The 25,238-nt window shown below is 43.8% G+C and overlaps 1 protein-coding gene across 1 annotated transcript; it reads left to right on the forward strand.

The window, feature by feature from the left end:
* Positions 1 to 100: 100 nt before the first annotated feature.
* On the forward strand, positions 101 to 24,933 carry TM7SF3 (transmembrane 7 superfamily member 3). The gene is made up of 12 exons (XM_083464076.1): positions 101 to 411; positions 11,872 to 12,029; positions 13,285 to 13,435; positions 14,092 to 14,212; positions 15,181 to 15,346; positions 15,726 to 15,903; positions 16,042 to 16,128; positions 17,169 to 17,249; positions 18,761 to 18,913; positions 19,872 to 19,969; positions 20,986 to 21,148; positions 21,732 to 24,933. Exons 1-12 carry the CDS (start codon positions 339 to 341, stop codon positions 21,992 to 21,994), a joined length of 1,692 nt encoding a protein of 563 aa, XP_083320202.1. The 5' UTR covers positions 101 to 338; the 3' UTR covers positions 21,995 to 24,933.
* Positions 24,934 to 25,238: the final 305 nt, after the last annotated feature.

The following is a 25,238-nucleotide window of genomic DNA, read 5'->3' on the forward strand; positions in this document are numbered from 1 at the left end:
TGCACGGCTGCCCTGGCCCCTCGGCCGAGCAAACTCCGTTGTCTCTGCGCCAAGAGGCGCCTGGGGGGGGGGCCGCCCGCCCCGCGGAAGAGGGAGGCGGGGAGAGCAGGGCGCCCTCCCCGGAAGTGAGCGCCTGTTGCGCAGCCGGAGGGTTTCGGCACCGCGGCGCCTTGCAGGGCGAGGGAGGCGCGGCGGGGAGCAGGGATGCCACTCCGCGCTTGCTGCCCCGGGTAGAGCCCGCTTGCACCGCGCCCCCGTGTCCCTCCCCCGGCTCGTGCTGTGTCTTGGCTCGTGTGCATGCGATCCCCTGTCTCGCGCGCGGAGAGGCGGCAGACACCATGGGGCTCCTGGCGCTGTTTCTGGTGCTCGGGTGCTTCTCCAGGTACGAAGGTGCAGAGGACGCCGCGGCAGGTAAGGCCACGAAGGCTGATGCTTATCTAATAATCCTGTACCCACTTTATCTGGATTTGCTCCCTGACCAGACAAGTTAAAGATGGGGCCACATATGGCTTCGTTTCTGCCCCATTCCCCATGCCTGTTGCACGCCCGAAGTTAACGTAGTTCGGGGCCGGCTGGATCTTGGCTGGAGAGCTCGTGGCTTAAAGCCGCTTTCCTTCCAAAGGGATCTTAGTGTAGAAGAAGCCGGGAAGGGCTGTGCGCGCCTTGGACTGATGCTGTGGTGTATGGATTGGGTTTTCGGGGCTCTGTATGAAAACTATGTTGATTGTGTTTACTTAATTCAGCTAAAGCAAAGGGAAATTTCCCCCGCCCCTCCATGGGTGCAAGGAGAGTTGCTTTATCTAATCGGTACTGTGTTCTGTTTTGCACATTGTGCAACAACAAACCTGAGTTTGCCACCAGGTGTCCTCTCAGCCTGGCTCCTTTATATGGTTCACTGTCTCATGTGTGTTTGTCACACATATATATATGAGAATCCTAAGGTGTAAACCTTAAAATGCTATGTATGAAGAAACTGTAGCCCATATACTGCCAGGGTGGAAAACCCCTTTTTGGCTTCAGGGCTGCATGCCCTTCCAGGAACCCCATGCCACCGGTGGAAGGGGACAGAGGCAAAAGTGAGCAGATAAATCGCTGTAAATTTTACCTTGGTACAGCAGGCAAGCTTCTCCACACTCCAAACACACCTCCCTCTAGCCGAGATCCAGGCAAGCGGAAGGAATTATTGGAGTCCAATTATTGGAGTTCCAGCCAGACATAAAGACTCAAGGAAGCTGCAAGGAGGGCCAGGGAGGGGGCTTCCTTGGTTTTGGCTGGCAATGGGAATATAGGCATTAGTTGCCTGTATTACCCATGTCAGCTGTCTTCCAATGGAAGCAAAGCAGTCATGGGAATTGTAGGCTTTAGAAGAACTGGTCATGTGTCTTCATAGTTTGAGTCATGTGCCTTGGCATCTGCGCAGCGTTCTTGGTTCCCTGAGCTGATGAACAAGCATGTCTTTTATTGCTGAGACAAAGTCTTAAGCTCTGCTGTGGATAATGCAGAAGGAACAGCAGCAAATGTTTCATTGGATGCAATTACATTATATGTAAACGCTCAAACTAGTTTTGCAGCTCTCACTGGTTTGTCAGAGTTCTTGCTGCAATATTGCATGAGCTTTGATAATGGTCTACAGAAGAACAACTTAATTAATATTAGAAGCAAGGAGCATTCTTACAGCTTGAAGAATGTGACTATTCTAGGGCCATGGTATTTTGCAATACTGTACGCAGCTGGTAACCTAAACTGCTTTTCCTTTGACTTCAGAAGGCAGAAGGTTGGCAGTTCAAATCGCCATGATGCGATGAGCCCCCATTGGTTGGTTCCAGCTCCTGCCCACCTAGCAGTTCAAAAACATGTCAAGTGCAAGTAGATCAATAGGTACTGCTCTGGCAGGAAGATAAACAGCGTTTCCATGCACTGCTCTGATTTTGCCAGAAGCAGCTTAGTCTCTGTTGCAGTTCATAGAATTTTGGAACCATTTCTGATTGCTGAGCCACTGGTTACACCAGGAAGGATAGGTTTTCTATCTTAACACCTCTCCAGAGCTGTCTTGATGACAAATAAAAGGAATGCACATTGGAGAGACTCATTTGTTTTCCTATTCCAAAAAACAGAAACAAAACCAGATTCTAAAAAATAAGAACACGAGAAAAGCCCTGCTGGATCAAGTCAGTTGCCCATCTAGTCCAGCATTTTGTTCTCAGTATCCAGCCAGATGCTGATGGGATGCTTGAAAACAGGTCCTGAGTGCAACAGCTCTCTCCCCACTTGTGATTCTGAGCAAATGGTATTCAGACAGTGGAGGCAGATTATAGCCTTATCCTCTATTAGGTTTTTTAATCCTCCTTTAAAGCCATCCAATTTGGTGGCCATCATTACTTCTGGTGGGAGCAAATTCCACAGCTGAACTATGTGCTGTATTGGTATTTTAAAGCAAATTATTTCTTTATTTTTAAGTCTCTCTTTTGACTTGTGTAATGCCATCTCATTCCTGACCAAAGATGAGCAAAAGCAGCAGAGCTGCCCATTTTATGCTACTACCTTAACTTCAGGCAGGCACATACAACTGATAAGGTAAAGGTACTCCTGGATGGTTAAGTCCAGTCAAAGGCAACTGGGGTTGTGGCACTCATCTCACTTCAGCCCGAAGAAGCCAGTGTTTGTCCGCAGAGAGTTTTCCGGGTCATGTGGCCAGCATGACTAAACTGCTTCTGGCACAATGGGACACCGTGACGGAAGCCAGAGCACACAGAAACACCATTTACCTTCCCGCCGCAGCGGTACCCATTTATCTACTTGTGCTGGTGTGCTTTCGAACTGCTAGGTTGGCAGGAGCTGGGACAGAGCAATAGGAGCTCAACTCATTCTAGTTTGCCCCCAACCTCCTCCCTACAAGGATTAACATTGAGACTGAGGAAGCTGGCAGGCAGTGTCACCCCCTGGACTGCATAGATGTTGTTGAACTACAACTCCCATCACCCCTAGCTAGCAAGGCCAGAGCTCAGGGATGATGGGAGTTGTAGTCCAACAACATCTGGGGACCCACAGGTTGAGAACCGCTGGCATAGACCATCTTGGTTGTGAGTCCTGGAAAACCTGTTCCCTGCCTGGCAGGCCTTTTCCTACTTGGCCCGGGAGGGCAGGGCCCTGACTGATTCCAGCTACAAAAACTCGGCAGGAGTGATGGCGGCTTCACCCAGTGCCTCATGGGACCAGGGCTCATGCAGCTCGTCCCTCCCTCTGTGCGCCAGGCACAGGCAGCGGAAGCACGGGCGGAGGAAGAGGAGTGTGGGGGGAGCACACCGCCCCCCCCACAGCATGATCCTGGTGGGGTGCCATCGCAGCTGCACCCCCGCCCCCGCAGGCGGCGTGCCACTCCCCCAGGATGTGCGCCACACCCCTGGGATGTGCGCCAGCCCCACCCCCGCCTGCTCTCTGCTCCCCCCCCCCCAGTGCTGGAGCAAGAAGCTCCGCCACTGAGTGGAAGGACTCAAGAGCAGCAGCAGCTTCACCCATGATTACCGCCTCCTGAAGGCGCCATCGCACTCTGGCCCTCAAACCAGTCCTGGGCGATGTATCCCGGATGCCATGTTCTGGGAAGCAATTTATAATAGCAGTAGTATTTGGTTTTGCGTACAGAATTTGTTCTGCATTTCTTACATGGCTTCCTTTTGGGAGATGTAAACTACTTAGGTTTCTGTTGCAATATGAAGGGTACAGGCCGCTCCCAATTTTCGCTCCGAGGGTTACGCTCCGAGGCACCAGGCATTTAAGTGAAAGCGCATATATTTGAAACACCATTGAAAAAGCGAGCAAACGCCCTCTAAACCTCTGGGAACCCTTGAAAAACTCTCTTGAAAATCAGCAGCACTTACCAGATGCCAAATTCCACCACAGTTGCTCCCTCCAAACCTCCTTGTTTAAACTCCAACCCTCCACAGTCAGTGCAAGGGCTCCTGGAAGTGCACTTGCAAAGTGGGATTGCTAGGCGCTGTTTTTTGTGCCTGTTTTGCTCTTTCTGGGCTCTTTTGGGGCCATTTATTACATGTGAGCAGTTACACCTCAATTGGTCGTGCATAAATTGGTTGTTACCTGTATATAAGTTATAAAGCCAATGGAGGCTTTAAGCTTCCTACCAACTTCATCAGAGGGATTGTGGGGGACTGACAAGGAGCAATTTCAACTTCAGTCAGCATAGTGCTTTGCTTTGCACTGTACCACAGGTGTGATCACACTCGTTATCTGTTGCACGCTCTGGTGCTGGTTCTGCTACCAGACGCAGGAGCAGGTTGCTCATCTTGCTGTGTGTTAACACCAGGTCTGATTTTAATGTCATTTCACTTCATAGAAATATCAAACTAAACACAGCCCTAAAAAGGTAAAGGTACCCCTGACCATTAGGTCCAGTTGCGGATGACTCTGGGGTTGCACGCTCATCTCGCTCTATAGGCCGAGGGAGCCGGCGTTTGTCCGCAGACAGCTTCCAGGTCATGTGGCCAGCATGACTAAGCCGCTTCTGGCGAACCAGAGCAGCGCACGGAAAGCTGTTTACCTTCCCACCAGAGTGGTACCTATTTATCTACTTGCACTTTGACGTGCTTTCGAACTGCCCTACAGTCACTCAAATATGATACGCAGTTTATTGATCAGCAGTTTTCACAAATGGTACTCACGTTCCAAAACAATCTAATCAGAATTATGCCATGCTCAGAGCACATGGGTTATACAGGCTGTTCATAGATTAATCAACGAAAGCATATGGAGCAACTGACAAAAATGTGACAGCCACACTGTAAAGAGTTTTCTTTGCCTTCAGTGTTGTGACTCTTTGAAAACCCTTGTAAAGTAGAAAAGCAGAGAACGTGGAACGAAGTAGTCTTTACTGACAGAATGGTGCTTTATTTGGACAGTGCACTTGGTACAAAGTCATTTGAGGCCAAATTCAATAGTATCTCTTGTTATGTTAGCTATAGAAAATATCTTGTCTTTTTGAAACATAATGAGCACCATCCCCAATCAGTTAGGTATGCATCTGGCTCATTAGAACGAATGGATCTTAAGAGTAATTGTGTACTTGTGTGACTCTGAATAAATCTCATTATTTGCAATGGGTTTTTGCATTGCCTAGCTTCCCTTGGGATTATATTTTGTGTATAAGCTCAGTGTGCTTTTCAGTCCCTGAAGTGAACTAAGTACTTTTTCTGTCGTGCCTTGCACAAGTGTTTGCACTAGTTTGTCTTTTGACTTTGGGCACTGGTGCAATACAGAAAAGAAGAATCCTTTCTTTGGTACGAAATCCTGTCAGTCACTCTTCTTGAATGTGAAAATGGCTCCTTGGCTGTGGTAATCTTCCTGCTTGAATATTGCCCCTTCCCAACACTCCATTCCTCAAAGTGCCTTTTAGTTTTCATTATCACATTTCTGTGAAATACATTCCTCACTGCATGTTTTCACATGAAGAGCTATGTACAAGTATCATGTGTTGTTATCCACTTTCAAACAGGAAGAGGATCTACAAATCATTATTTGGTTCACTAAAGGTCTCACACACAGAGTTCTGTGGTGCTGTTTTTCAAATATGTGTCATGCCAAGATTCATGCCATTTTAATGAGCAAGATTCAGTTGTCACCTTTAACAAAATTAAAAATGTTTCACACTCAACTAGGTTATAAGCAACTGTTACTGTTGGTAGCCCAGAACTTTAGCAAAGAAACTCTGGTTTGTTTAACATCTCATGATTTAGGACAGGGACTCTGGATAAAGTATTTATCTCTCTCTCTCTTTTAAAGCGGCATGAAACTGCTGTATAAAGTAGCTGTTCTCTGAAAAACCAGCACCGTTCAAGCCCAAAGTAGGGCATTTCCTGTGTACAAGAGACTTCGAAAAGGCAGGCCCAAGGAAGTGGCTCTCATTCCAGACTATGCTTGCCAATCCAGCAATTTGCTTATGCACTAAGGAGAGCTGATAAATTCAATGAATTTACAACTGCCCTTGATCTCAGACAGCAACCCTCAGAATCACATGGCTTGGATAAGGTTCAAGTAATACAAAAAATAAAATAAAATAAGGCATAGCGATGATGCAAGCTTTCACTTTTTTCCGTTTAATTTTATTTCTCATTTTACAAATATTTTAACAAAAAAGCAAAATCTTTACATCATCAATCTGCTTTCCCCCCAACTTCCCTCCCCTCCTTTCTGTGGTTACTTATTTTATATCTTTTGCTACTGCATATCCCGTTCAAAGCTTTTTACTAATTTCCCCTTTGTATTCCCTTTTCAATATTTGTTACTGCAGGTGTTTATGTCAATCCTGCTAATGTTTTAGGTTGTATTGTATTGTAATACATCTTCAAATAATCAATAAATTTCCCCCATTCTGTTTTTAAAAGTCTCTCTTCTTGATTTCTTATTCTTCTGGTAAGATTTGCCATTTCTGCATATTCCATCAGTTTTAATTACCATTTTTCCTTCATTGGAACTCTTTCTTCTTTCCATCTCTTGGCATAAATCAATCAGACAGCTGTAGCATACATAATCTCTTCCCCTGTACCTAAAAGAAAAGCTTCTGGTTTTTTTTAACTAAAGTTATCTTCAACATTTTTTCCAACTCATTATAAATCACTCCCCAGAAAGCTTTTGCTACCTTGCCTGACCACTACATATGGAAAAAGGTACCCCTCATCTTTACATTTCCATCAGGTGTCTGATTCCGACATACATTTTTGCTGATTTAGTAGGAGTCAGATACCATCTATATATCATTTTCATCTAATTTTCTTTTATAGCAGAGCACGCTGTAAATTTCAAATCCACATTCCACAATCTTTCCCATGCTGCCATTTCACTATTAAGTCCTATATCCAGTGCCTAGAAGGGGGCAGTCCCCGAAGGGGGCAATGACAATAAAGATATTATTATTATTATTATTATTATTATTATTATTATTATTATTATTATTATTAGTGTATCATTGATGATTTCACCTGTTCATCTTTCGCTTGCCATTCTAATAGCATTTCAGACATTACTTTTTGACTCTTCTCTAGCAGGTCCTTTTCTAGTTGAGAGGTTTGGTTTGTAAAGCCACTATATTTGCCCAACTTAAATAACTTCTTAAGTTGATAATATTGTAACCAACCTCACATGCTCATTACAAGGATTATAGGTAGCTATTTTCAATATGGAAGGGGGAGGGGATACATTCATGAATATAGAAATTGTGGTCTGTTGCCAAAGCAGTTGATCAAAGTAGGGGGTGAGGAAAGGGGACTAATATCCAAATGCCTCTTGATTTGTGCAAAACACACAGCCCTTTTGGCTGGGCCATGACAGTAGGCAAATGAATATGCTCATCTAGCCTGTTAAATTGCTCAAAAGAGAGGTGTGGAAAGATAAAATTGTAATTATTATGTATGAATGCAGCACTCATGACCTACACTCACATTTTATGTTCTGCAATATTCCTTCACACCTATTTTGAAAGCTTTGTCATGTGCTTGTGATGAGTGTGCTGGGAAAGTAATGATTAATTTGTTCTCTGCAGCATATATCCTTTGAAGAGAGATAGGCAGAAGATTGCTCTTGCGGTATTTAGTGCTTACATAACATCACCTTAAGGCATCATAAACTCTTTGAAGCTAAGGACTGCTTTGTACTTCTCAGAAAGAATTATAAATGCCTCAAATCTCAAAGGTTTCAGAAGAGCAGGGTTAAACTGGTGGGGAGGAAGAGAAGTGATCCCTTTAACATATGTTTAAAATTGTGCAGTTCCAAATTGAAATAGAAATTAACCTGCTTTAGTCTGCAAAGAGCAGAATTCTGTTTTACCTGACTTGGTTTTAGAATCATAGAATCATAGAGTTGGAAGAGACCACAAGGGCCATGAGAGGGAATTGTCTTTATTGTATTTTAGATAATTTGTTAAATTTATGTTTGTAAGTTGCCTTGAGTCTATTGTGAGGTGTATGTTGCTAAAGAAATACGATCAACCATTGTAATGTGGCCATACAAAAATTGTTTTCACTGGATTGAGAACGTCCTGTTCTCTTTCTTTCTTTCTTTCTTTCTTTCTTTCTTTCTTTCTTTCTTTTGCCACCTTCCTGAAATGGCCAGATAGAAGTGGGTGCACAAGCCACAATCCATGGTTGGAGCCTGTTTGATGATAATGGGGTGCAAGCTGTGCAGGTCTAGGTCAACATGGGAGTCACAGGACAAACCCACAGCAGAGCTTCCTGCACTTGTTGCACACACCCAGACCAAAGCAGGAAGTGTGAAAAGAAGAACCTTGGAAAAGTGACCTAAATGGGAGATGTTCTGCGTTCTCCATGTTGCGGACTGTACAATGTTTGCATATCCCATGTTTTTATATTGAGGTTGGCAGTGTTAGAAACTCAGCTATATAATCTAGGCTCCTTAATACTCCTTAAACCAAGGTTACAGTTGCCAAAACTGAATGTCTACCCTATTTTTCGCTCTATAGGACGCACCGGACCATAGGAGGGGGGGGGTCTCTCCCTCTCTGCGCAGCACCCCTTCAGCGAAGCGGCAGGAGAAACGGAGCCCCTTCCATTTCTCATCCCGCTTCGCTGAAGGGGCGCTGCACAGAGAGGGAAAGCTGTGCAGCACCTCTCCAGCAAAGTGAAGCCAGGAGAGCAAGAGGGATCAGTGCGCACCGATCCCTCTTGCTCTCCTGGCTTCAATGGCTATCCCTGAAGCCATGGAGCCTGCATTCGCTCCAGAAGACGCACACACATTTCCCCTTAATTTTTGGAGGGCGAAAAGTGCGTCTTATAGAGCGAAAAATACAGTAGTTGCCGTTTTTGGACAAGACGGCTCTCAAGCCTTGTTTTTTCAAAGGATTGACTGGCTGTGATTGATTATCAGTTAAACATTTGGCTAGTTCAGATGACAACCTTGAGCTAGGTTAAGAACTTTGAGAACTTAAAGAAGAAAAGTCACTTGATCCAGGAATATGGAAGGTTGGCCTAATCCAGGCATGGCGAAACTTGGCCCTCCCGCTGTTTTGGGACTACAATTTCAACCATCCCTGACCACTGTTAGCTAGGGATGATGGGAGTTGTAGTCCCAAAACAGCTGGAGGACCAAGTTTGGCCATGCCTGGCCTAATCCTACCTCTTTTTCTTAAAGGTGACATGGACCATTCATAATGCAGGAATATTCTACACAGAATAAAACTTCAAACGTGAAAAACTTCCCTAAACAGGGCTGCCTTCAGTTAATTCTTTATGTAATTAATGCAAATATTTTTTTTCTTAAAGTCTTAACTACAAAAATGCTAGTATATCAAACAGAAATATCCCAACATCTTCTTTAAAAATCATTATTTTAAAAATCATTATTGCTTGGTTTTGTGGCATGTTGTAAGGGCTGAAAGGTTGGAGATGGGAGTGGAGCTGAGAAAAGACATTTGACCATTAGTGACTAAAGCCCCAATGAAGAGGTAGATAATGGTGTGTCCTCCAGATGTTAGAATCATAGAATCATAGAATCATAGAGTTGGAAGAGACCACAAGGGCCATCGAGTCCAACCCCCTGCCAAGCAGGAAACACCATCAGAGCACTCCTGACATATGGTTGTCAAGCCTCTGCTTAAAGACCTCCAAAGAAGGAGACTCCACCACACTCCTTGGCAGCAAATTCCACTGTCGAACAGCTCTTACTGTCAGGAAGTTCTTCCTAATGTTTAGGTGGAATCTTCTTTCTTGTAGTTTGGATCCATTGCTCCGTGTCCGCTTCTCTGGAGCAGCAGAAAACAACCTTTCTCCCTCCTCTATGTGACATCCTTTTCTATATTTGAACATGGCTATCATATCACCCCTTAACCTCCTCTTCTCCAGGCTAAACATGCCCAGCTCCCTTAGCCGTTCCTCATAAGGCATCGTTTCCAGGCCTTTGACCATTTTGGTTGCCCTCCTCTGGACACGTTCCAGTTTGTCAGTGTCCTTCTTGAACTGTGGTGCCCAGAACTGGACACAGTACTCCAGGTGAGGTCTGACCAGAGCAGAATACAGTGGCACTATTACTTCCCTTGATCTAGATGCTATACTCCTATTGATGCAGCCCAGAATTGGAGTTCTTGGGCTCCAGTTCCTATCAGCCCCTGTAAACATGGCCAGTGGTGAAGGATGGTGGGAGTTAGTCCAACAACATCTGGAGTGCACGATGTTGGCTCACCCTGGTCTAATGGAGGAACTGCTAATGGACCTTGAGAGTGCAGGCATCCCTCAACTTGCGTGTGTTCTACTCACAAGCGACCACTTTTATGCAGGCCCCTTTTCTCCTGCTCTGGAGGGTAGGACATGAACCAATGGCTTCAAGTTACAAGAAAGGAGATTCCAACTAAACTTCAGAAAAAACTTTCTGACAGTAAGAGTTGTTCACTTGTGGAACAGTCTCACTTGGGAGGTAGTGGACTCTCCTTCCTTGGGGGTTTTTAAGCAGAGGTTGGACGGCCGTCTGGCATGGATGCTTCAGCTGAGCTTCCAGCATCGCAGGGAGGTGGACTAGATGACCCTCAGGGTTCTTTCCAACTCTACAATTCTAAGATTTTATTAAAAGTCCTTACAGCACAATGTAATTTAGTTCCATATGATTAGGCAATTATAAATAAATGAGAATAATGCAGTCAGATAAACTGGTTTGGGGTAGGTTACTTTGGTTATAAAAACAGGCTGCACCCAAGCAATCCTACTTAGTGCAGACGCTCCTTTTTCTTTGGCCTCCCCGACTGATGTAGTTAATGGTGTTCCCAGCTGAGGACATTCATTTCATGACTTTCCCTCATGACTGCTTCAGGAAGTGTGCTGGCCAGGGAGATAATCTTGTGGAGCCCTGTAGAAAAAGCAACACGAGAATTTTTTTAAGTGTTAAGAGAACACCCACGCCTCTCAGCCACCTTGTAAACATTATTAAGGTAATCACCCGAAAGCCCCTAAATTTTTCACCAAAATTCTCCCACCCATATCCCATCTTGGTAGGGTCTGTTTCTTATGAGGGAAAAATGGCTGAGGCCAGTTAAATAGCTCTGACTCTAGCAAACAAAGGCTCTTGACTGCTGGGGTATCTGGGTTAAGATAGGGCTAGCTCTTGACTGGTCAAAACCATGCTCCACTGTCAGTTGAATTTTGGCCAAAAATGTCAATTAACGGTGATTAACAGTAGCAAAGAAAGTTCTTGTATTTACAAATTGATGTCCTTACAGAAAACTCCAAGCTTTCCGAGAAACTTTACAGAGTGAACATCCCTTGACTCAGGGAATGCAGTGGTGCAGCAGTTGTGTCTTGTGTTAATATAACGGTTGCTTGTGTTATTTTGTCATGAAGCATGGTTCCTCCACTCTGGTCACATTAGAATTATATGCAGTTGTAGCACAATAACCAGCTAGGCTTGGCCATGTGGCTTATTTCAGAAGTTGGAACTAGAAGGCTCACTGACCTCTTTAAAGTCTGGCCCACTAGAGTTTCTAGAGCAGGCACCCCCAAACTCGACCCTCCAGCTGTTTTGGGACTACAACTCCCATCATCCCTGGCTAACAGGACCAGTGGTCAGGGATGATGGGAATCGTAGTCCCAAAACAGCCAGAGGGCTAAGTTTGGGGGTGCCTCTTCTAGAGAATAGGTGGCACCTTGTGATCCAGACTTCTGGAGGGGCGATGAAAAAGTAGTTAGGATGACCAGTGACCCAATGGAAAAGGGAGGCAACCATTTAAACAAAGACAGTTCAAGGAACTCTTGACAATATTTGACCAGTCAGCTTCACCTCCATTCTTGTAGGCTGCTGGTTAGCTGTGAGTCTTCATCTACTCAAGTCAACTAACCAGTATCACTTGCTTTCCCCCTTTTAATGCAGGCCCTCTCTTGGAGCTTTCTTTGGGAAAATTTAAGAATGTGTTGCTGAACGAAACCATTCCAGCTGAAGCAGTGTTGAGGAATATTGACAGCAATGTGACTGTCATTATCTTTCAGATCCACACCCACCACAAGAATGTGACTATCTCCTTTGATAAGGTATCTGAATTACTGCTTATTAGCCCTTGTGATGTTTCAGTCACTGTCAGGACTGGGCGATGTTGGGTTTTCAACATCACGGTGTATCACCAGCCAGACATCGCGGTTTGGTGATGAACTGTGATGTTGAAATAAGCTGCATTGGCCCCAGCCAGTGAGGCACAGGGTGGAACTGCCACAGCTCTCACTGTGGGAGCTGAGGTGCTTTGACTCAGCGCCTCGTGGGCTGGGGCCAATGCAGCTGGCCCCAGCCTGCTGCTCAGCTGGGGGGCGGAAAAGCTCCTGCCTCCAGCTGAGCTGGGGCTGGGCAAGCCAGCAGGCCACCCCTTCCCGAAGACAGACCAGGCAGCAATACCCAAGTGCATGGAGCTTGCCAGGCTTTGTGCGTTTGACTGCCTTTGTCTGTGCAGGCGTGCTGCCTCTTTCCTCCAGGGGCGGAACAAGCAGGGGTGCGGGGGGGGGGGCGATCTCTCAGCTGGGGAGCCTCCTGGGCTTCGCATTCCCCAGCTGAGCAGCCGTGATCCTGCTCTCAAGCAAGCAGGAACACAATTAGGGCTCTCTCTGCTGAGGAGGGGGAGCACTCTAACGGAGCCCCCACCCCGCCAAACAATTTTAAGAAGCGGAGGGAGGAACAAGCAATGCAGATTGCTTCTCCCTCTGTGGTGGTATGAGGGGTAGACCGCCATGATGGCTTCACTCAGCAGAACATTGCTGGTGAAACCGCTCCTGAGTCCCTCTGTCTCCAGTGCCTGGATGGAGCTTGTTTTTCCCTTGGCATGCTGGGCGCTGGTGGCAGAAGGACTCAGGAGTGGTGGCGGTTTCGCCAGTGATATACTCCAGAGTGAAGCTGTCATGACGGTCTGCCCCTCATACCCATCCTGGGTGATATATTTATATATCGCCCAGGCCTAGTCACTGATCTAATACTTGGTTCACTTGCATCTGGAATACCCAGCATCAAGTGGAATAATGGACACATTGTGTGGACGGAGCGTGGATAGGTAGGTTCAGTGGGATCTCATGAACTCTGATGCCCTTCAATTCCCTGTTGCTGTATCTGCAGAAAGCCCAACATTCCTGTTTGTCTAGGGGCTCTTGTCAAAGATTCAGTAGCTGACAATTGGATTTAGTGATTGCTCTCAAAATGGGCAATTGGACATTACTCCAGCACCCTGCAATCTTTGAGAGCATGCACAAAAATAAATTTAGCACGTTGCAGCTTTTAGAGGTACTCATTAATCTCTTTGCTTCTTAGAAACCTTCCAGCAACAACTCTGGGGCTGGGACAGACAAAGGACTGGTTTCTATCCTTCGCCCTCTGCAGACAGTGTGTACGTGGTACTTGCAAGCTGTGGGTGCTGACCAGGTGTTGAGCACAGCTGTTTCTTTCTCTTATGCTGAAAGAGGTAAGCCATCTTATTTTTCCTGAAGTCAGGGTCAAAATAATGTGTGGCGTTCTCCAAGGCTATCCTCTTTGAGCTCCTGTGTGTAATACAGATTTTGTGCCTTCCAGTCTCCCTGCATAGAGGAGAGTGAAGGTTTGGGAAATCAAGCAGAAATGCAAAACGTCATGTCTTGCTCTCTTTTCATCCCGTTAAAAAATCTTCATCCAATTTTATCTGAGCTTTTAATTTTCCTGGCCTGTAGCTATTTAATTCACTCCCCTCAGCTTCTCAAGAACCTCCTGCAGACTTTGAGAACGCCACACTTTCTACCTTATGTCACTTTGGGCTTCCTCTCAGAACCAGTTTTTAAGTGCAATCCCACTTGAAGTCATGGTTTTCCTTCACTTTTGACGGAACCATGGCTTGGCTTGGCAGATCCGTATTGCAGAACCATGGTCTGGGGTGGGAGCAGAGAGATCACATGTTCATGAAGCTGGTTCTTGAGTTGCAAACCATTTTTTGCTGCCATTATGATTGCACCGGCTGAGTAACAACGCTTCATGCAACAGGAGCCTATTCACAAAAGCAGTGAACATATGACACAGTATCTTACTTTAACAGCTGATTGAAAATGTGTTACTCCTTTTTATTGAAGTCATTTGACTCTTTCTATTTAGATCCAATCCCTGGAGGCTGCAACATGGAATTTAACTTGGAAATTGACCCCAATATTTATTTAGAATATAACTTGGCTGAGACACACATTAAATTTGCCCCAGCAAATCTAGGATATGTGAGGTATGTATCTTCCTCTTAGATGGTGACTATATGGGTTATTGTGTTTCTAGACTTCCGAACAAAGTTGTTTTAGGTGAGTCTGCATCATAATCTTAAGGCATAAGGTGGTTTTCAGAGCTAGACTAGCCATTTTTGTCCAGAGGACTGGCAGTATGCAATCTATGATTTTTTTTTTAATCCTTCAGACATATTGGGGCAAACCAAGGCCGGTTCTTGTAGTCAGAAGAGGTGGGGGTACGGAAGAATGTAGACTTCTAACCCTTAGACTTGCAAATAAATGTAAAGGCAATGGCAGAAAATGGTAATTGAAGTAATTATATGTTCAGTCATATACATAATAAAATAACAATTCTGGGTAGGCTTGCTTTTGTTTATTTAAGCAGTCCTACCCAGACATGTAATTTTATTGTGTATATTTTTAATAGCACCTGTTTTCACTTATATTTTGATAATTCTTTAGGTTAACTTGCTTTTATAGTTAGATTTTATCAACATTTTAAAATAACAAATTTACAACCTCACTAAACCGTTGAGAGGTTATAGATGATTAAGTGGTATATTAATTCTGCTAAATTAACAAGCTGACATAAATACCCCAAAACTAAAATACATCTTTTATCAGCAGTCAGGTTTTTGGTTTTTTTAATGGTAGAAGTAGCAACTTTGCAGTCCTCTTGAGATTGGGTAATGACTCACCACTCGAAGCCTCTTTAATAATGGATCTGCAGTAGATGGGAAGGAAGAGGCTCCAGCTTAACATTTTGTGAAACAGAATTTCCCGGTTATTTACTGTGATTTGTAACTTTGGAGCTAGGCTTTTTGCCTGTGGATTGCAATAAGATATATTAAACTGTTCTGCAATGTATGGGAGGGAAGTAGCTATTGGCACTACAAACTCTAGCCTCAAAGCGAAGTGTGAAAATGAGCCCAACAAATTCAAATAAATATTCTCCCCTGCAATTTTCCAGAGGTACAAACCCACCATTGTGTGATTTGGGCAGTAGCTCTAGGTGGCGACTATCCTATGAAGTCTATCAGTATTTCTTGCCAGAGAATGACTTGTCTGAAGCATCGTTTGTGAGCCACATGAGAAAGATGTCTGAAGTGCAAAGCATCAGAAGGCATGGCACTAAAGTAAGTTGTGCACTTTCAGAGTGGCGCTCTGCGGATCCCGTGGTGTGACTGTGCTAATTTCTTTAGTCCGTTTTGAATGAAGATTTCTTGAAGTCTTTTGTAGTCCATGTTTGCGGTGACTTGCTTTAATGATACTTCATATAGTTATTGTGCTAGAATCTTTTTGTGCTTTGTGTTTTGTTGTTTTTATATGGCTTCCAGTAAGTCAACTGCCTTAGGAGACTCTTCAGTCAAAAAGTGGGTTATCCTTATTTCAATAATTCAGAGGGCTAAGAGGCAACACCCAACTTGTCTCTAAAACTTGAGGTGTGGGGAAAAGTAAGGCATGTGTACATAACCAATCTCTTTTGTTCCCTTACTCTTTATATGTCCTCCACAGATGATGACCTTAGTGAACCAAGACAAAACTGACTTGTACTTCTCCTCGCTTCCTGGACAAGGAGTGATCTATAATGTCATAGTAAAGGATCCACTGTGGAATACCTCTGCTGCCTATGTTCCTGCTCATACATACATGTGTAGCCTTTCTGGCTTGGTGGATAACTGCTCCTCTCTTAGTAAGTCATTGGAATGTATCTATATCATCCTCCCAACTCAGTGTACATAAGGGGACTTGGTGGTCATTCCTTGGATGAAAGTTGCACACCGTTGCCCCTGTTTAATGGCATATCATGAAATGTTCTTTTCTTCTGTAGAGAGACTCTCCACCAAAATATTTTTCACTGTGCTTGCTGTCCTTGGCCTCTTCATCTGTTTTCATGGACACAGATTCTGGAAAACAGGTACTGGTTAAGGAGAGAGTGTATGTCTTATAAAGTCTTGGTTCCCAGCACAATTGCATTTTGCCAGTTCTGATCCCTGCAGGTTAGTTTAATTGATGAGCTCCATTACGATGTTGTTTTTTATATTTTGTTGGAAGCTGCCCTGAGTGGCTGGGGCAATCCATTCAGATGGGCAGGGTACAAGTAGTAATAATAATAATAATAATAATAATAATAATAATAATAATAATATCATTATCAGCATTATTATTACAAAAATAGAGAGCAGTGTCTTTATTTTTGCAGAGGCACCACTTATCCGCTTCCCCAATTATAATAGAAAGCATACTTAATTCTTATAGCCAGGTCTCTGAGGTTGGCTCATCAGGCTGTTTTTGGGCTAACCACATTCCCTTTCCCCGGCCCTGGTATTGTATATGAGGGGCATGGGAAAGTTCAAGCTGTTGGTAAAAGTAAGAAGAATGCAAGAACTCTTAATTTGCATTCCTGAATTGAATGTAAGCCAGCGATGCAACTGTGGCTTTAGTTGCACCTGAAAAGGAAGACCTCCCCACCCATTTTAGAAAGACTGAAAGGGAATTATATACTCCCTGTGTTACTGTATGAGTACCAAGTCACTAATCTGTGGTGATTTGGTCAAAGGCCATCCCAGAGCTGGAAGTTACAGGTAGCCTCTTTTATGGTAGGCAGTTCTGCAGTGTCTCTGAATCAGGAATGATCAAATGGTCAGTTACAACCCAGTGTGTGTGTGGGGGGGGGGGGGACTGTTGCCTTGAAAAAAAGGTGAAATCACATAGCTTCAGGAAGACATCGGTGTTGCAGAATGGCTCTTGCTAGTTCCATTGTCTCAAAAAGTGGCTTATTCAAGGACATGACTGGCCTTAATCAGTTTTTGAGTATATAGGTGTCATGGCAGTAAAGGTTACATGCCCAGGTTATGGGGTGGTGAACTTGTAGAACTCTTTTAAATCCAAATAGACCCTTCTCATTCAAAACCTGGAAAATACTGTTTTTTAAAATATATTGATTTCCCCTCTTAGATTTATTCTTCATGGGCTTCATCTTTACGGCATTCTTTTTCTTCATAACCATTTCGAGAACATCTGCTCTCAGTTATGATGGTAAGCAGAGACAAGTATGGATTTATTAATACCTTGGAAATGTTTGTTTGAAGACCAGCATTAGAACATAGGTCCTCTTGTTAATATCAGCTGGCCAGCTTGATGCTGTGTACCTTTCTGGTGTGATTAGCAGCTGCATCTCACTCCTGGATTACTGAACAGTGGCTAAAGAAGACTTTTCAAGTAATACTGGAAGGTGCAGTACAGTGCATGGCTAAGATTTAAGGATGCATTAGAATCAACAGAAATGACTTTTGTTTTTTCCTTAAGCTGGTACTAATATTTGTGCTAGGAGAAAGCAAAGTCCACATGACATCTATAAATCTGTCAGCATTTCTTTCAGTTAAAGGTTTGAGCTGCAGAAGTTTGAGTCCATAAGCCATGGCTGTGTGTATACTTCAGTTCCATTGCCCTCTAGAATCAGCATGGCGTTTGCAAGTTCAGAACTCAGTTTCCTGAATATTTTGACTCTCACTTTAAAAAAACCAAAGGTTCTCACCTTTCTTGCTGTGAAGATATGTGTGAAAGTATGTGGGCGGTGGCTGCTGACACTCAAAACCAAATAGATGGTTAAGTTATTATTTTCTTTGCTTCGCTAAGATACAGTATGTTGCATAACTTTTTACCCTTTGCCATGATGAGCAAAACAAAAGTAAATCCTGGAAAGAAGATAAAATGTAATAAACTATTCAGAAAGATACAGCCAAGATTTATTTCCATTTTTTTGTAGCAGAATTCTGCATATTGATACTAAATGAATTGTGTTAGCATAACAGATGCACAGTTCTTTATAGAGGCTGATAATTTTTTATGCTAGTAGTTTCAGAATCCTCTTTGACACTCTCATATAGCCAGTTGAAAAATTCAGGCAAATGTAAATCCCATTGTTGCCTTGAAAAAATTATATTTATTTTATTTCTTGATTAATGAGAGGACCACAGGTAGTCATGGAATAAGTAGCTAAAACTACATGTTACATTCATAATTGTTTAGCTGTTCTTATTTTATCTGGAAGCAGCCTTGAGACCTGTCTGGGAAAAAGACAGGATATAAATAAACACTACCATCACTACTACTACTACTACTCTTTCTGTTATTCTTATTTCTAGTGCTGTGTAGCTGCTGATTTCCCATGAATGATCCTGCACTGCTGTGGTTACTCAAAATGTTACTTGGGCAGCATGGTTAATCAGCAACCCTTTAATTTCCCTTTTCTTTTTAAACCAGTATGGAGGAGTCCAACATGCAGCAGGAGTCATCTTGATTAGCAGAACAAAGTCTTTTAGGAGCCCAGAGGCTAGTCCACAAAAATGTATCTCATAATGAATGTGTTAGTCTTTCTACCATTCTCTAATGCTCCTTGTTTGTTACAACAAACTGACACAGCTACCTTTCTGGGAATGTGTTGGCATGGATTCTTTAAAAATCAAGGTGCATTTGCACAGGCGAGGGTGATGTTGGAGAAACAAACCTCACTTTCCCCTCTTCTTCTCCTTCCTTGGTCATCCCAGTCAATCTTGGTCTTACTGCAGTAGCTGGAGTTCTTGGAGGTCTCCTCTTGGTCGCTTACTGGTGGCGATTTGGCTTTGTGATCCTCTGTATGTTGATTGTGGGGCTTGTGCTGGGCTTCCTTGTCGCCTCTACAGTTTTCTTCACTCCAATAGGTATGTCACATAGTTATGATTCCTATGAAATGTGAATATTCTTTGTTACTTTATGAAGTTTTGTGTTGCGATTACTCTTGCTGTCTTTTGCTTTCCACTGATTTAGGTCTGAAGAGAAGGGCGCTACCAGTTGCACTTCTGAGAGCAAAAATATTGTATTAAAACAGAGTGTTGCCAATTTAATTTCTGTCCTTTTGAAAAGTGTATGTGCCACCTTTCAGGGCAAAACCTTCCCAAGGTGGCTTACAGCAAAACTATCCTGTATACTAATGTCGTAGAGGCAGAACTGCTACATAAAAAGAAGCTACACTCTAAAGTATTCTGCATAATTTACAATGGACTTGTGTAAGAATGGTCATATTTTATATATTAGTTTTCTAAACATGGCAAATCTTGTGCTGGTTATCTAATAGGAGTTCAGATATACGTCAGCAAATGTTTTAACAAGAATCCACTTTGAGGAAAGTATTGCAGCCAACACTTGGCAATGAGTTTGCTCACCTCACAGAGTGTTTGTTGTGGGGGAGGAAGGGAAAGGAGAATGTAGCCGCTTTGTGACTCCTTAAAGGGAGTGAAAGGCGGGATATCAAATCCAAACTCTTCTTCTTCTTCTTCTCAGTCATCCCTTTAAATGCAATTCTCTCAAAATAATGGACTGGGGATATTGGCCTCCAGGTGCCTCTTTCAAGATACTTCCCTATGTGGGCACGGTTTTGAACATTGATAAATGACTTTGAATGCCGCCTGGAATTGCATTTAACTCACGTTAATCTGATGCCTTCACACACTTCTAGGTCAGAAGGGTTTCCTTTCTGACAGATAAATGACCACCCAGATCTGCTTTTTTTAAGGTGTATGCAATTTTATCTTGTTTTGAGCTTTTAAATTTTGTAATTGGTGTTTTTGTCTTGATACTGGTCATTGACTATAATAAAATGATTTGACTTGACCTTCACAGGAGACTATAAAGTTTTCCAAGATGATGCAGTATTCTGGGTGACCTTCTGTTGCATTGCCTTGATAGTCCCAATACTTTTTGTTGGATACCCCAGAGTTGTAAGTACCTTATTTGATTTTTTTAAAGTGTAAATGTTTCAGCTTCTGTTCTTGTACATTTTGGAGTGATGGTGGACAGAATGCTGTAACTAAACTTTTCCCCTTTTGGACATAGTTGTGAAAAACCAGTGCTTGCTTGTAAAGGTAAAGGGACCCCTGACCATTAGGTCCAGTCGTGACCAACTCTGGGGTTGCGGCGCTCATCTCGCTTTATTGGCCAAGGGAGCCGGCGTACAGCTTCTGGGTCATGTGGCCAGCATGACTAAGCCGCTTCTGGCGAACCAGAACAAGCACACAGAAACGCCGTTTACCTTCCCGCTGGAGCGGTACCTATTTATCTACTTGCACTTTGACGTGCTTTCAGACTGCTAGGTTGGCAGGAGCAGGGACCAAGCAACGGGAGCTCACCCCATCGTGGGGATTTGAACTGCCGACCTTCTGATTGGCAAGTCCTAGGCTCTGTGGTTTAACCCAGAGCGCCAGCCGCGTCCCTAGTGCTTGCTTACTCCCTCTCATTTACATTCTGTTATGCATATGTTACATATCCAGGGAGACAAGCTGCCGGAGGCAAGCTTTTGATATATGAATTCCTGTTTCATTATGTTTTCTTTCCCCTACCCACCCACACAATTCCCACAGCCCCACTTTGTTTTATGTTTAATTTTTTATTACTGTCATTGTTCGCTGCTCCAGGTATACCTTACAGTAGAAGGACAGTTTCTGTTAATAGTGACCCATCCTTGGTGAATTGCATTGGCTCAGCCTGGCTACATTTTGCCTCTGCTTAACTGCATTTCTAAGCAATTCAACTTTTTGTTCTGTATGCCTCCATGAGCTACAGTGGAACCTACAGTAGTTTTCCCTTATGAAAGCCATGCTCTAAAAAACCCCTACAAAACACTAATTTGGGGATAGGGAATTTGTAGCTGTCTAGATGGTGCTTTGCAATCTTCTACCTTCATAGATCGTGGCTAGCCTCTTTTCAAAGCCATTCACAGTCTGTTCTTTCTCTTTAGCTGAACATCTTGACATGTGGCATCATAGGGTCCTACACCATAGTCTTGGCTACAGCATGTTACTTGTACACAAGTCTCTCTTACATTAGCATCGACCTGCTCCGGAGGATTCTAGATGAAAACTTCAAAAGAGCTTTCACCAATGTGCCCTTTCAGCGTAACGGTAAGTGTGTCTTCAGATGAGTGAGTTCCTTGATTGGAGGCTTGCAACTGAGAACCTCAGAAGAGAAGTTAGTAGCAACCATGAATGCTTCAAAAAAGCTTGCAGGCTCATGTTAAGGTAGAGGACAGAAAGGAATTGTGCCTGAAGAGTGCCGTTGCAGATACACTTAGCTTAGCGCTGCATTGGATGTTCCAAACGGATGAATGACTATGCTGCTCTTTCCCAAGCTTCTAGGTCTTGGCCAAAGAGAAAGGAGAGAGGTGCATGTGTTTTGTCCTGGTTGGAGATGAATACTCTGTACCTTGTCCCTTCAGACAAGACTCAGCAGCATACTGGTCTTCCTTTTCACACCTTTATGGAACATCTTAAGTCGCTCGAGGGTGTGGGGCAGAGTATCAGTTCCAAGGCCTTTGTGGGGGAAAGTAGATGTGAAGATGGATTTCAAAAAGCAGATGTAGGTTTTAGAAACTGTAAAGGAAAACTGGCCTGGATAAGTAAATGAGGTCTTGGGCTGGCTTACTAAAAGAGAAGGAAGAGATCCCACTTCAGTTGAGACTTACCTATTGGTTTCTTCATCTTACAGACATCATACTCTTGGCGGTTTGGGCAATGCTGGCCATTGGAGGAATAACGATACAGCTGCGCAGAGAGAAACGCGAGGCCCCTTTTCCACCACATCCCTACCTGATATGGAGGCGTGAAAGAGAGCGCAGGATAACTAACATCCTAGATCCAAGTCACCACGTCCCTCCCTTGAAAGAAAGAATTCATAGCAAGCTATCTCAGATCAAGGACTTTTTCCAAAAAGAGCAGCCAGCAGGGGAGAGAACGCCACTACTCTTGTAAACTGACGTGCAGCTGGGAAGACTTGGGAAATGCAGGCAGAGATTTTTCTGGAGCCAGCAGACGCCCAGTGGTGCTGAGAACTTCCTCTGTCACCTTGCCTTGCTAAACAGTTATAAGAATGAACTGGAAGAAGATCAACACTAGTTTACTTATAGTAGTCCTGCTTGATGGTTTGCTGTGGCACACAGGGCACTTGCATCTGTTGGTAGTTCGCTGCAAGGGTGGAGTATACATATGTGCAATGTGTGAAAATATGGGGATGGGTGGGTAAGATGGGGAGAGAATGTAATGGACAGATGTGCAGCTTCAAAATCTTGAGAGATGGAAAATGGACACTTCAGGCACACGCATGGTTCTCTTCAAGCACAGTACACCCTTTTAACAAGTGCCACATTTTGAGCAATCATTTCTGTTGTACAGACTATGGCAGGAAGCGGGGAGAATAATTGGAGACTGACTGCATATGGAAAAACAGCCTCTTGCTGACCGTGGCACTATTAATTCTAAACTTGCACAGTTGCTGCTAGCCAATACCTTTAAGATGTCAAGCTGTACTAAAATATTTTTTGATCATTTAACAGGTTAACTTGCATTCACTTTCTGTGTGTGAGAAAATCAAGTAATTTTGATTCCAACACCCAAGAGGAGAAAAAGCTTTCTGAAAGTTTAGCACTCAATTTTCTACTAGGCTGTTAATCTGGTTGTAGTGAGTGGTGGCTGCTAAGGCTGGAAAAAAGGATAGTCTCTTGACGCACTTTGAAAGGTTGTTTTTATTAGGATCTGTGGTGCAAGACACAATGAGGAGCCTTTACAGCACTTCAGTTGCTTAAGTTCCTTTTCATATTGCAGTGTTTGCCACTATGCTAATTGTCACTGGATTTTTTCTCTCTCTCCTTTTTTAATATTTGAGAAGAAAAGAAACCCCTAAACCCAGTTTGCAGGCATTTGGGGGCACTGCTGCTCAGAAAGATGCAACAGACATCTAGGGCAGCCTTGAGGGTGGGGAAAGAAGGGCAGATCTTGGGTAATTTGCCTAGGAGTCCAGACCAGATCACCCTCAGCCATGATGTCACTTCTAGGCTTAGAGGAGTGGGAGTGGGATGGTCCCCAAGCCTATATTTGGGACACCGAGTTCAGAGAAGAGGATTCTGCAGGCAGAGGAGAAAACGGAACCATTTAAACTCCTGCTTATGGCCATATACCCACTTACTCCTAGCTTTGCAGCTCACGCAGTTGCCCCTGCCTCTGTGTCTCTTTAGCTTATCAGTTGGCCCTTCCCAATAATAACCCTTTGGCTTGGAGTAATGCAGTTATACGTAAAGCAGTCAGTTGAACATTATACCAGTATCTTGTTTGACGAACACATTTCCTCTAATGAACTGCTCAAACCACTTGTGTGGGTGCAGGGAGCAAAAGTGCTGTGAAGCATGATAAACATCCAGTTTAAACCTGAAGTGTGTGATTGCATTAGTCAATGTGCATCCAGGCTGAAGTCTTATTCTTAGGGCTTTTTTTATCGTGGGAGAGGAAACTGGTGGAGGTGTCTGGCTTGGTTAGGGTTTTAAGATTCTTCCAGTGTTTGAATTGGGGTTCCTGATCTTCAGAAGGCAGCCAGCAGAGAGAACTTGAGCAGGTGTGTTTGTCCTCTCATTGTTGCAGCGTTAAAAGCTGTGCCTGTAGATGTACACAGCTATCCAAGGTGGAGGAGCCCCATCACTGCAGAACCTGGCACTATGTGCATAATCTGTATTTTCATTTGCAGACAGGTGGTGTAAGAACAGAAGACTGTTTTCTATTATCTCCCTTTTCTGTTCAAACACAACTTGTCTGTATAGTGAGGATCTGTTGCAATCCATGTTGATGCTCGAGTTGCTTGCTGCTTGTGCCATTTGTATATTCTAGCAATAATGGTGTTGCAGGGTGGTAGGTTTGTTGGCACGGACTGCATGGACTGCACTCACTCCTAGTCCAGGAACGCTGCTGTGGTAGGACACCTTCTAAACAAGAGCACATCTTGGAAGGTGCATATCTAAACTTACCTAATTTTAAATATGCTTTATTTGTATCTCAGGCCCCTAAGGCTGCTAGGTAGAAACCGGAGATGCATTGCACCTTTTACAGCTCTCCATGTGCAGGAGATGAGCCGGTCCATTCCTCTCCTGGCTCTGATATTCACCTCTTCCCTGCCTCGCACAACAAGGCCTCATGCGCTCTGTACATCAGGAAGGGGGTACAAGGCAGATACTGCTTCATTCGCCTTGTATGTATCAAAGAATTTAAAGGTACTGTGTGGATCTCCAGGTCTCATCCCAGCAACTCCCACATACGTTCAAACTGTGGATTATATGAACGTCTGCATGCACTGTGGGACTTCACCTTCTCAAACTCACCGCAGTACCCCCGTAATCTGTTCTGAGAATGCATGGATTGGGCTGTGTGCATGGGGGCGGGGGCGCAGTGAGGGGGAAGAAGGTGAAGTCAATTTGTGGGGTGCTGGATTCCACCTTAAGCTATTTAGCTTTCTGAAGAGCTGTGGGGCATTCTTGTGTCAAACAGACCTTGATACTTAACCTAAACCATTTTTAGATGCAAGAAGGCCGATAGCTGAAAGCAATACTTGGTGGTGGGAAGAAGATGGAAATGTCCATAGTTCTTGGCAACTAGACAGAGATTATTTTCATTTTAATGTTGAAAAGTAGAAGCTGTAGATGAAATATACTGTGTCCCCTTCTGTCAAGGGCAGCTTCATTTTACTAGCTCTCTGACCTTTTTATACTGAGAATAATTGCTGCCTATTGGCTGCTTAGGCCACACTTTGTTATAAAGCAACTAGTTCCAATTGCTTTGGTTTTTATAACTGCCATTATTTACAATGCAAAGAAACAAAAAACAAACCCATTTTCTACTCCTTTTTATAATAAAGGTGTACTTGAAAGGTGTGCTATTTGTATGATCTCCCTGTGTGTGTGTTACCTTCTAGGGACTCATCTGTGTGTCTGAGTTCATTCTGTCTCATGTTTTTTATCTTGAAGGGAAGGGCAGCTTATATGTGTTTTTCCAAGTGAAGGAATGGGAAATACAATTCCTGCTTTGCAAGGTAAGTGAATATGTAGCTACTACAGCAGTGACTGGCTTCTGTATGGAAACTTCCAGCACATTAGGATCAAATACGCATCAGTGTGCTACTGGAGTATTAGTTGATGGCCTCTCAAACCCTGTCCTTAAATCTACTACGTATATTGCA

Source organism: Podarcis liolepis (assembly GCF_965112155.1).
Source record: "Podarcis liolepis genome assembly, chromosome: 10".
Lineage (NCBI taxonomy): Eukaryota > Metazoa > Chordata > Lepidosauria > Squamata > Lacertidae > Podarcis > Podarcis liolepis.

Excerpts from the sequence above, each read along its gene's own strand:
- TM7SF3 (XM_083464076.1), top strand. The coding sequence starts at position 339 with ATGGGGCTCCTGGCGCTGTTTCTGGTGCTCGGGTGCTTCTCCAGGTAC. Across the intron at positions 12,030-13,284 it reads TGACTATCTCCTTTGATAAG|AAACCTTCCAGCAACAACTC; the intron begins GTATCTGAATTA and ends TTTGCTTCTTAG. Across the intron at positions 13,436-14,091 it reads TTTCTCTTATGCTGAAAGAG|ATCCAATCCCTGGAGGCTGC; the intron begins GTAAGCCATCTT and ends CTTTCTATTTAG.